Source organism: Neoarius graeffei, chromosome 15, assembly GCF_027579695.1.
Source record: "Neoarius graeffei isolate fNeoGra1 chromosome 15, fNeoGra1.pri, whole genome shotgun sequence".
Lineage (NCBI taxonomy): Eukaryota > Metazoa > Chordata > Actinopteri > Siluriformes > Ariidae > Neoarius > Neoarius graeffei.
In genome coordinates this window covers 48,338,344-48,351,516 of record NC_083583.1, presented here as the reverse complement: position 1 = coordinate 48,351,516, position 13,173 = coordinate 48,338,344, and the positions used below count along the sequence as shown (strand labels likewise).

The 13,173-nt window shown below is 39.3% G+C and overlaps 1 protein-coding gene across 1 annotated transcript in view; it reads left to right on the top strand.

The window, feature by feature from the left end:
- The window catches only part of LOC132899017 (spermatogenesis-associated protein 16-like), a 136,783-nt gene that overhangs the window by 55,966 nt on the left and 67,644 nt on the right, over window positions 1-13,173 (top strand). Inside the window, exon 4 of the mRNA XM_060940670.1 lies at window positions 9,928-10,012. Within this exon, the coding sequence (XP_060796653.1) occupies window positions 9,928-10,012 (85 nt within the window). The remainder of the gene's footprint in view (window positions 1-9,927; window positions 10,013-13,173) is intronic.

Here is a 13,173-nt window from a genome sequence, read left to right as displayed (position 1 = left end):
TTGGGGAGTCTGCCACATGCTGTTAGCCAAACTCCAAACATGTTTTCTTAAGCAATGGCTTTTTTCTGGCCACTCTTCCATAAAGCCCCGCTCTGTGGAGTGTACAACTTAGTGGTCCTATGGACAGATACTCCCATCTCCGCTGTGGATCTTTGGAGCTCCTTCAGTATTATCTTTGGTGTCTTTGTTGCATCTCTGATTAATACCCTCCTTGCCTGGTTTGTGAGTTTTGGTGAGCGGCCTTTTCTTGTCAGGTTTGTAGTAGTGCCATATTCTTTCCATTTTGCTATAATGGATTTAATGGTGCTCTGTGAGATATTCAAAGTTTGGGATATTTGTTATAACCAAACCCTGATCTATACTTCTCCACAACTTTGTCTCTGACCTGTTTGGAGGCTCCTTGGTTTTCATGTTGCTTGCTTAGTAGTGTTGCAGAGTCAGGGTCCTTCCAGATCAGGTTGATTTATACAGACATCATGTGACAGATCATGTGACACTTTGATTGCACACAGGTGGATCTTAATTAATTATATGACTTATGAAGTGAATTGGTTGGACCAGCTCTTATTTCGGGGTTTCATATGAAAAGGGGTGAATACCTATGCACACTCCAGATTTCTGTTTTTTTCATCTTAATTATTGTTTGTGTCACAATAAGACAGTAATTTGCATCTTTAAAGTGGTAGGCATGTTGTGTAAATCAAATGGTACCAACCCTCCAAAAATCAATTTTAATTCCATCTTATAATGCGACAAAACATGACAAACACCAAAGGGGATGAATACTTTTGCAATACACTGTATATCCATCTGTACGGCAATTCTCCAGTCAGAAATGCTTTGTCATATTTATGGAGTTCAGGCTTCTCTCAGGTAGTTCCTCATGTGCAGAAGAAACCTTAAAATTTTTATTTATTTAATTTTTTAAAACACATGTCCCTTTCAGGGGCTCCATACTTTCCAGAGTTGACTGACATATCGAATATAATGACAGAACCATCGTTCTTGATGAATGCAGCTGGAGAACAGATATGACAGTTGAAAGTCACACTTGGAAGATGCTCTGGACTCTTACAGTCATGCTTTTATGGCTGAGGACTACACTTAACTTGCTAACTTTAGGACTGCAGTTGTCATGAACAGTTTTGCACTCAAGTTTCCATCAATGAACAGTTTATAACTTCAACAAAACAGACTTCATGTTAAAACTATAATGAATTTCCTGGTTACACAGTTATACTCTGTGATTCTATAGGACACTGTTACAGAAGCAAGTTATTTATAATCATGTTATCTGTTATCACCCAAATGAAATGAGGATGGGTTCCCTTTTGATTCTGCTTCCTCTTAAGGTTTCTTCCTCATGTCATCTGAGGGAGTTTTGCCTTCCCACTGTTGCCACAGGTTTGCTCATTGGGGATAGATTAGGGATAAAATTTGCTCATGTTCAAAGTCTTTAATTTTTTGTAAAGCTGCTTTGCGACAATGTCTATTGTAAAAGCGCTATAAAAATAAACTTGACTTGATATGAAAACTCAGAATGAGCATACCTTTACTCGTATTGCAGTAAAAACCTCCTCATTGCAACACTGATGCTTATTGATCTCTAATAAGATGATGCCAGTGGCATTTTATTATCACACCATTGTTGAGGCTCTTCCAAAGGGTTGTTCTACTTTCTCACACACCTAAAAAAAAAAAAAAAAACATACTAAAAATACTTTTAGTTCAAGGATTGAATTCATTTCTGCATTAGTGAACAGTCCAGAGAGTCCTAAAACCCACTGGGCCAGATGCATATACATGAAGAGGCACAATAAAAAGCTTGATTTGATCCTGGATGCAAAATGGCATTTAGATTTAAATGCTAATTTAATTCACCAAAGCTGTAGCTCATCACACAAACCGTGCTTTGGATGACTACTGAATATGTGACCTGCTCCCTTATAGAGTAAACATAAATGTTACAGAGAAACAGAAAAATTAGTCCTGAAGACTCTGACATGTTTCTGATTGTCACAAAGCACTGGCGCTCTGGAGACTCCTTCCATAAATTTTACAGAAACATCTCCTTACAGGAAAATGTCACCATTTCAGTGATTAATTTTCATTTTTAAATAATAACTTTTTTTTAATTTGTTGATTTAGTCTTAGAGTACAGTATGTACTGTATATTATCCACTGTGCAAGTCCATTGTACATGATTTATTACTGTAGAAATGATCTTTTTATTACCAGTGCATTAATATAAACCTGTGATATGAATTACAGCCAGTAAGACTGTCGGAGCTGCTGTTCTAGAAAAATAATCCTGTAATTAACCTTTTGACCAACTGAGAATTCAACTACATTATGGTATTGAACAGACAAACAAAGAAAAAAAAAACACACAATTCTTCAAAATATATAATTGATGATTTATAATTTTGTTCATACAGTATATTATATTTAAATAATATTGGCTGACTTTGAGTGATCAGATATATTCCATTTAGCTAGCATATTGAACAAGTTGAAGACGAGTTCAGTATCATGTTAGCTGAATGGAATATAGATGATAGACCATGAAAAAAAGCTATTATTATTATTCATCTCATCTCATCTCATTATCTCTAGCCGCTTTATCCTTCTACAGGGTCGCAGGCAAGCTGGAGCCTATCCCAGCTGACTACGGGCGAAAGGCGGGGTACACCCTGGACAAGTCGCCAGGTCATCACAGGGCTGACGCATAGACACAGACAACCATTCACACTCACATTCACACCTACGGTCAATTTAGAGTCACCAGTTAACCTAACCTGCATGTCTTTGGACTGTGGGGGAAACCGGAGCACCCGGAGGAAACCCACGCGGACACGGGGAGAACATGCAAACTCCACACAGAAAGGCCCTCACCGGTCACGGGGCTCGAACCCGGACCTTCTTGCTGTGAGGTGACAGCGCTAACCACTACACCACCGTGCCGCCCTATTATTATTATTATTACTACTACTACACACACACTTCATATCAGCATTCTTAAAAGCCAACATGAGCTTACCCACGACTCAGTACTGTTAGTGCGGCAGTCCAGTTAGCTTCTAGCTGGTGTAGCATTGCGCAGTAGCATTAGCAAAGGCCAGTGCAAGCTTACCCACAGCTCGGTGCTGTTAACGCGGCAGTCCAGTTACCTTCTAGTCAGTGTAATGTTATTGAAGGTCAATGCTAACGCAGGCCAATGCTAATGCAGTCAAGCTAAATAATAATAATAATATTATTATTATTATTATTATTATTATTATTATTATTATCCCTGTGTAATGTACTTAGTTACTTTTAAAATCAACATCTACAACTACACACAATGGAGCAACCTGGCAGCCAAAATTCTCTCAAAATCTTACGCTTTTAACAAAGCAAACTTCGTGGCCATGTTTGTTTACAAATTGCCACAGTCACTCGCTAGAATGGAAGTTTTACATCTCTGACGTGTCTCTTTTGCAGTTTTTCGATGTCTGTTGGTATGTTTTTCTCCTGCGAACATGCGTAAAGAATATATAATGAAGTTTTAGTAGCCTTCCAGGTGTTCAGAGCATCTTTGGTTTCAGTTTATTTATTTAATGCTTAATTATAGCATCGCTAATCCTAGCAGTAGTACTGGATTAGCCTCGTCTTCTCTCTTTCCTGGTGGACAAAGAAATGATGATTCTGTGCATATGCAGGAGAAAAGTTTTGTTGGATATTCGCATGAGCTCCATTGTGTGACATCGTGTTGTCTTGACAATGTGCAATATTGTAACATTATTACACACTTATTCTCTATTGGGGAGAGTGGTGCAATACATGGAGGATAATCAATATGATAACAATATTGCATGCCATCAATGAACCCACTAGAAGGGAATAGAATACATGTTTTTATTCCATGGAAAAAGTGACCTGTATGTCTATATTATATTATATTATATTATATTATATTATATTATATTATATTATATTATATTATATTATATTATATTATATTATGATTAATTCATGCATATTAATTTATTTAATAGTGCAGACATCTGATTTGCAAAGCTTGAACTTATGCTAATGGGTTTTTTTTCTCTTATAAAAAGACTGTGGCTCCGAGAATGTACAAAATGCTGATGCCAGAGGAAAACAATGCAAAGCAGCAGATGCCAATCTCACTCTTTTCGCCACGCTGAATTAGAGAGATGCTGTGTTATTCATAGGCATTGTTCTACTGCATAAGTTAGCACCTTATTCCAGCTAAAATGTGGCCTTTCACAAGCTCTGAGTGCCTGTGAGGAAGTTTTTAAATGATGAAAGCCCACAGGTTCGGGGCAGGAGCATGGACTAGCTGTCACATAGGCCATGACATTTTCTGTTTCTCTCTCTCTCTCTCTCTCTCTCTCTCTCTCTGTCGTGCACACACACACACACACACACACACTACAAACACCTCTTGTTTTCTGGGGGCATAATAGTCGCTCACACTCGCTGGTCTCCACATGCCATCCCTAATGGCACAATCTTTGCTGCAGTGGCCACAAAAGGCCTGCACTGTCAGTTTCATTATTATCTCAGTCTGATGTCCCTGTTCTGATATCTTTCACCAGCTCGCAGTCCTGCTCAATTATGTTTCATTCCTGTACTGGTGCTTTTGCATTCCTCTGAGATGCATTTTATTGCGGCTGTGTTCCATGTGGCCAGTGTGAGTGAAAGAACAAGTACTTTGAAATGAAGTCAATTCCCAGCTTGCATACAGGACTGAACTGACCTCAAGAGCAAATGGACATGTGAATGATTTATGCCAGTAAAGGAGGTGCTGGGTTTTAAAAAATAAATAAATAAATAAATAAATAAAATAGGGCGGCACGGTGGTGTAGTGGTTAGCGCTGTTGCCTCACAGCAAGAAGGTCCGGGTTCGAGCCCCGGGGCTGGCGAGGGCCTTTCTGTGTGGAGTTTGCATGTTCTCCCTGTGTCCGCGTGGGTTTCCTCCGGGTGCTCCGGTTTCCCCCACAGTCCAAAGACATGCAGGTTAGGTTAACTGGTGACTCTAAATTGACCGTAGGTGTGAATGTGAGTGTGAATGGTTGTCTGTGTCTATGTGTCAGCCCTGTGATGACCTGGCGACTTGTCCAGGGTGTACCCCGCCTTTCGCCCGTAGTCAGCTGGGATAGGCTCCAGCTTGCCTGTGACCCTGTAGAACAGGATAAAGCGGCTAGAGATAATGAGATGAGATGAGATAAATAAAATAATTGGAGCACTATAGCCAATGGGATATCTTTCCTTTTTACAATTTTTAAGCAATCTGGCACACATACACCAAAACTCATCACTCATTAGAGAACAGACTGTGTTGAAACAGAATTATTGACTGTTATCACCCATGTTACCTTGGGCATGGTGGAAAGGGGACTAAGTGCTTGATTTGCATTATTGGCAAGCTCTTTTTATGGTCCAACTCTAGTACAGTGCACGGATGGTGTGACTGGATTTTAAATAGTGTTAAAAAAAAGTTTCTTAGGCCTATTCTGTGCATGAGGAAGATAAGTGGTATATATACTCTGCAGCATGCACATGTGTCTTACTTTCCTTGTGAGGACCTTCCTTTAAAATACACCAATATGGCTAAAAGTGTGTGGACACCTGAGCATCAAACTAATACGTGCTTGTTGAACATCCCTTTCCAGATGACACTCCCCCATGATATCCTCCACTCTTCTGGGAAGGCTTTCCACTCAGTTTTCGAACATGGCTGTGAAGATTTGCTCATTCAGCCCCATGCATTAGTGAGCTCAGGCACTGATAATGGCCAGTGTGAAGGCCTTGGGTAGAGTCGGCATTCCTGTTCATCCCAAAGGTGTTCACTGGGTTTGAGGTTAAGGATGTGTGCAGGCCACTCAAACTCTTTCACTCCATCCTAAGCAAACCATGTCTCCCTGGAATTCACTTTGTGCTCAGGGGCATCATCATGCTGGAACAGGTTTGGCCTCTTAGTTCCAGTGAAGGAAAATGATCATACTACAGCATTCAAATGCATCTAATATAACTCTGTGCTTCCAATTTTGTGGCAGTAGTTTGGGGAAGAACCACATATGCAGGTGATGGTCAGGTGTTCACAAACTTTTGGCAATATAGTGTGTTTATTAATTAATGATATGCCTAGGACAAAATCTTACAGCAACTTTGACCTTAGTGACTCAAAGAAACTGTCAGATTTTTTTGAACTGTCACACATTGCTTTCTTTGTGATGGCATTTGGTCCACATAAACAGAAAAAACATGCACGCATGCACACACACTACTACAAGTGGTGCGCCCATTCCCAGGCACTGTCTCTCTGTTTTGAATGCAATTAGCATGTAATTTGAGGGTTGGGTTTGAAACAGGATAAAGGTGAGATAAGTTTTGGCACTCCAGCCATAATTCCTGCCTTTACTCATCAAGCAACTTGAGTACACTCCAAGCTTGAGGCCAAAAGCTAGCAGAGACAGACAAATGTTTCACAACCCACTGAGAGAAAGAGCCCAAGCACATTCATCCCAGTGGAAAAGCTCAAGCAAGAAAGGCAAACCTAAATCAGTCCTTGTAGGCACGTAACCAGGTGATTCACCTCCCACTGGGTAAATGTCATGTTTACTGACAACATTTCAGTCCCTGACAGGAAAAGTAGGTAGCGTGCTTAATTATTTGTAAACATTTAATTGGCATTTACACCCGCAAGGATTGCACAGTTAACCTCAGCAGGACACTTGCGCATTCTCATCAAGGATTAATCAGGCGAGCCGTCGAACGAGGCCTCCCAACGTTGCAGCTGAGCGGAGCGCTCGAATGGATGGCGATGGCATTGTTTTTCTTCACAGCCAGATGACACCCAAGCTGTCCTGTTTGCTCACTGACAAACATAAAACTCCTTCTGAAGAAGAGATTTGACATTAAGTGACTGTACGACATACCCCTGAGTCGCGTCCACGAGGTCAGTTACAGTTACCTTTGCAGAAACATCAGCTGCACTCATGGGGCCACCATTTTAGCTTGTTCACAATGATGATCATTGATCTGAAGGTGATGTCTTGTCCAGGTTTCCCAGCAATCAGCACCTATTGAGCGATTGGCTGCCTTAGTCAGCCATCATTACTGAGTCTGAGAACAAAATCTGGACTAATTACGGAGATTATGTTCAAGTGGTCTCTACACAGCATGCAGCTGGTGCTACACATTGCTCGCCACAAACTGAGCTGCTGGAGGTGGGAGAGCTAAAGCCATACTGAACTTTATTCTAGTTTGCAATAAATGCAGGCAAAATGGAGTTGTATATGAGCCAGAACACACGCTCAAAAATGATTATTACTGCAGGGGAGTCATGAGTCATTTTATATTTCTGCATTTTTTGATAAAAATAAGAAAAAAAAACATTTTGTAAGTTTTGTAACCTGGTAACAGTAGAGGATAGTTAAGAGTGGACACCAGATATTTATATTTAATCCTTTAGCCTGTTATGTAAGTAATAAAACTTGCTAGCGTGATGCTAGAGTGAACACCCTGGAGTTGGTTATTTTCCTATAACAGGATGTTTCAAAATGCTTAACTCCTCTTATAACACATTGTACTGTTTGTTTTTATTATTTATATAGTACTCTAACAAAAAAAAGTAGCTTATTATGTTGTAGACACACCACAAATTGCTGGTCTGAAGAGCTTCCCATGTTGTAAAACTGAAATAAACAGCTTTAGCTCTGTTACAAAGCACTGACACTGGAGACACCTTCCAAAAATGCTGATCGAAAACTTCACCGTCAACAATTGCACATTTGTTTATATTAGTGTGTCTGTCATACAATCCATCCATTATCCGTAACCACTTATTAACTGTGCAGGGTCACAGGCAAGCTGGAGCCTATCCTAGCTAACTATGGGCAAGAGGCAGGGTACATTCTGGACAAGTCGCCAGATCATCACAGGGCTGACACATAGTGTAAACAACCATTCACAGTCAATTTAGAACCACCAATTAGCCTAACCTGAATGTCTTTGGAAGAAACCCATGCAGACACAGGGAGAACATGCAAACTCCACACAGAAAGGCCCCTGTCGGTCCCTGGGCTTGAACCCAGAACCTTCTTGCTGTGAGGCAACAACGCTAACCACTATGCCACCTCTGTCATATACACTACCGTTCAAAAGTTTGGGGTCACCCAGACCATTTTGTGTTTTCCATGAAAAGTCACATTTTTATTTACCACATAAGTTGTAAAATGAATAGAAAATATAGTCAAGACATTTTTCTGGCCATTTTGAGCATTTAATCGACCCCACAAATGTGATGCTCCAGAAACTCAATCTGCTCAAAGGAAGGTCAGTTTTATAGCTTCTCTAAAGAGCTCAACTGTTTTCAGCTGTGCTAACATGATTGTACAAGGGTTTTCTAATCATCCATTAGCCTTCTGAGGCAATGAGCAAACACATTGTACCATTAGAACACTGGAGTGAGAGTTGCTGGAAATGGGCCTCTATACACCTATGGAGATCTTGCACCAAAAACCAGACATTTGCAGCTAGAATAGTCATTTACCACATTAGCAATGTATAGAGTGGATTTCTGATTAGTTTAAAGTGAGCTTCATTGAAAAGAACAGTGCTTTTCTTTCAAAAATAAGGACATTTCAAAGTGACCCCAAACTTTTGAACGGTAGTGTAACTCCCTGTGAATGAGCTGTTATTATAGAAACAATAATGCATTGTAAAGAGCACATTAATAATAAAAAAAGTGATTCATGGCTGAAACAAAACTCAAATCACACAAATGCTCTTGAGATTGAGGATGCACAAGTATAATAGCCTTAGATGTTGTCTGTATATACATATACATACATACACACATTATATATATATATATATATATATATATATATATATATATATATATACACACACACACACACACACACACACACACATATATATATATATATATATATATATATATATATATATATATATATATATATATATACACACACACATATATGATGTGTGTATGTATGTATATATGTATATATATACATATATATGATGTGTGTATGTATGTACAGATGTATATTCTGATTAGTTTAAAGTGATCTTCATTGAAAAGAACAGTGCTTTTCTTTCAAAAATAAGGAAATTTCAAAGTGACCCCAAACTTTTGAACATCATTTTATATATATGATGTGTGTATGTATGTATATGTATATACAGACAACATCTAAGGCTATTATACTTGTGCATCCTCAATCTCAAGAGCATTTGTGTGATTGTTTGAATAGGAATATGTTTAATCCTTCTGGTGTGCAGTACTCGATATTCTGACTCAAGATCAATGTTTTTTTTACGAGTTTTGTTTCAGCCATGAATCACTTTTTTTTGGCAGCACAGTGGTGTAGTGGTTAGTGCTGTCGCCTCACAGCAAGAAGGTCTGGGTTCGAGCCCCGTGGCCGGCGAGGGCCTTTCTGTGTGGAGTTTGCATGTTCTCCCCGTGTCCGCGTGGGTTTCCTCCGGGTGCTCCGGTTTCCCCCACAGTCCAAAGACATGCAGGTTAGGTTAACTGGTGACTCTAAATTGACCGTAGGTGTGAGTGTGAATGGTTGTCTGTGTCTATGTGTCAGCCCTGTGATGACCTGGCGACTTGTCCAGGGTGTACCCCGCCTTTCGCCCGTAGTCAGCTGGGATAGGCTCCAGCTTGCCTGCGACCCTGTAGAAGGATAAAGCGGCTAGGGATAATGAGATGAGATGAGATGATATATATATATATATATATATATATGCGCGCCTCTTTTCTCTCCATCCTCCACATATTGAATATGTGCCTCCTCTCTTGTGCTTCTTCCTTCACTGAAGTGTAACATCCTGATAGAAAGTTGCCTGATACTGTTTGTGTGTCTTTGTCCTTGTCATTAGGAATGCCATGATTGCTGACTATGTGCACTGGCTATCTGGAAACGGTGAGCCGACTATAAGCAAGCTCATCAAACTGTATTGGCAGGTGAGGACAGATAGGCCTCCAGACACATGCACAGCCCCTGCACCCAATCACAAATCCAATGAATGATTATTGCTTAAAAGACTGGCCACTGACATTGCTCTGTGCATATCAATCAGTCAGAAAGCCTGCATAGCAATAAAGACTTTATAGTGTATAACAATAAGATAGAGGGGGTCTCCTACTTTTTAATGCTACAGCTGGGTAATTAATGAACTTCTTAACGCATCACTATATCAATGTTACAGAGATGCTATAATGAAATGAAATCCATGATATATAACATTCCTGACAGTAATTGGAGCTCTGAGGAATATTTAATTTTATGAGTGCAGTTTAATTTTTTGGAAAGGGACAGAATCAAAGTGCTAAAAGATTAAAAGATTGGAGTGCCATTTATGTCCAACTGATATTACATTTACAAATATGCATGTAAATAGTTATATATATTTTCAACATATGTAAAATGTCCTTCATAATACCATGGGCATGTCTCAGATAAATAACATAAAACATTCATTTAAAAATGTACAGCATTTTTTTTCCTTTACTAACCCAATCCACTATAATTATCCCCCGCCCAAACGAAGTTTGGCAGAGGATATAGAAATAGGTTCCATCCATCCGTCTGGCTGGCTGTCCGTTCAGTCATGTTTTTGTTTCCGGGCCATATCTTTAAAACTGCTGAAGATATCTTCATGAAACTTTGTATACAGGTCAAGCAACATGTGTACTGGTGTCTTTTGCTATTTTGGATTTTTGAAAAAAGTATTTTTCAAATTTTTACATAAAATATTGATTTTGACTTCGTTTCTAAGAGCAATGTTCGTTTCCGGAGCATATATCCAAAACGATTCATGATATGGATTTGAAACTTAGTGTACATGTTAACAAGGTGGTGTAGATGTGCCTTTTCATACTAATTTCAGAAATTTTAATTTTTCATGTTTCCATGGAAACAATTTCAGACTTAGTCTCTCAGGTTAGGGGTAGATTTTGTTTCCGGAGCAGAACTTGAAAACTATGAGTGGTATGGTCTTGAAAGTTGGTATATGTGTTGATTAAGTAATGTATATGTTCCTTTTGATACTAAGAAATGTGAGAAATTTTCATTTTTAGCTCACCTGGACCAAAGGTCCGGTGGGCTTATTAAGCCATGGGCTGCTGAGGTCAGTGTAAAGAGGTAGGGTTGGTTTCCTGCAGCAGAACTTGAAAAATGTGACAATATCTTGAAATTTGGTATATAGTAGGTATATAGGGTGGGGGATATAGAGGACTCTGTCTTCTTGTTACATTTTACACAAATATAATCTTTAGGTAAAGCTTTATTTTAAAGAACACATAAGGCATTAAAAAGGCATTCATAAGGACTCTTTTAAAAGGTTTATTCACTATATATTAGTCTTTTTTCATAAAGATGTGTACTACTGCATAACTAGACCTCTGTTAGCTGACAACAAACAATTATTACTTTATTAGTTATGTTGGGGGGGACACAGTGGTGCAGCGGTTAACATTGTCACCTCACAGCAACAAGGGTCTAGGTTCGACCCTTGCAACAGACTGGGGTGGAGTTTGCATGCTCTCCTTGTGCCTGTGTGGGTTTCCTCCAGGTGCTCCAGTTTCCTCATACATAGTCCAAAGACATGTAGCTTTGGTCAGCTGGCTACTCTAAATTGCCCATAGGTGTGAATGTAAGTGTGAATGTTTGTTCGTGTCTGTGTTAGCCCTACGATAGACTGGCGACCTGCTCAGGGTGTACTGTACCTCTCACCTGAAGTCAGCTAAGGCTACATCCACACAACAATGGCAACGAGATTTTATTTAAAAAAATATCGCGTCCACATGGGCAACGGATCAGTAAAATATCAGGTACATATGGCAACGCAACGCTTGCTGAAAACGATGCAATACACATGCCACACCTCTACGTGCGCTGTAAGACGGTCCCATCGGAGACACCAGAACAATAGAAGAAGTAGGGCGCATGCGCATAAACCCCTTCTTCTACCTGGCGTGAAGCACGCACAGGAACAAGCACACAACAACAAGAAGAAGATGGCTGTGACTACGCGAGGAAATCGTGCCTTCTGTGTGTACAAATTAGTTTTATTAGTGTGCATAGTTTTATATAACTTAATTTTCTTATTGTGTGTGAACATTTTGAAAAGCAGTCTTATCCAATAAAAAAAAAGAAATTCAAGAAATGGTTCAGTTACTTGTTTATTTAAAAGAAAAGCTGTATACAAAACAAAAGTGAATGCAATGCAGTGGTTCATACAAAACAGCGAGAGTGCTGCTTGTTCTAGTCATGTGGTTGTGACGTCATTGTAAACAAATCCGTTCTACTCATCCAGACGACTTCGCAACGGCGCCGTTGCCAGATTTTTCCACTCTGGAACCCGTTCTCGTTTTGGGGCACCCAAAACGCCAGTGCCGTGTGGACACCAGGCCGAAACGATAAACAATTTTATCAGATTCACCTGAATCCATTGCCGTGTGGACAGCCTCTAAGATTGGCTCCAGTTTCTCCATGACCCTGATGGATAAGTGGTATAGATAATGGATGGATTGATGAATAATGTTACATTTTTAAGAGCTACAATTGCACAATAATCATTAATCACCTGAAAAGTATAAAATAGCAAAGAAATAGGTTAATATTGGTTGCACAGGCACATGATATTACAACCTATTACAATCTTGGAAAAAGAGATTAAATCTAGACCTATTTGTATATAAAAGAAACCATACAGGTTCTGTGAAGAACCTGATAACAAAACATTTCCCTAAAACAGTGTTCCAAATACAACCCCTTTAGGAATCTAAGAACCTTTAACCATTATTGAATTTTTTTCATTGCCATCTTACAACATCAAGCAGTTACCACTCTGGAGTTATTTTCCTGTAACAGTACATCTCAAAATGTTTCATTCCTCTCATAATGCAGTGTAGTATTTATTTTTTATTATTCGCAGTAGTACTCCAATATTCTACTATTTATCAATTTACAGTTAGAGGTCATGTTGTGGAACATCCGCAAAACAATTTCCTGGTATCTTTTACATTATATAAAGATCTGGTATTAGTTTTCACGACCATTCACTACCATGTTACATCCCACGTTTTATTTTCACATACTTTCCTTAAGTCCATGGTTTATT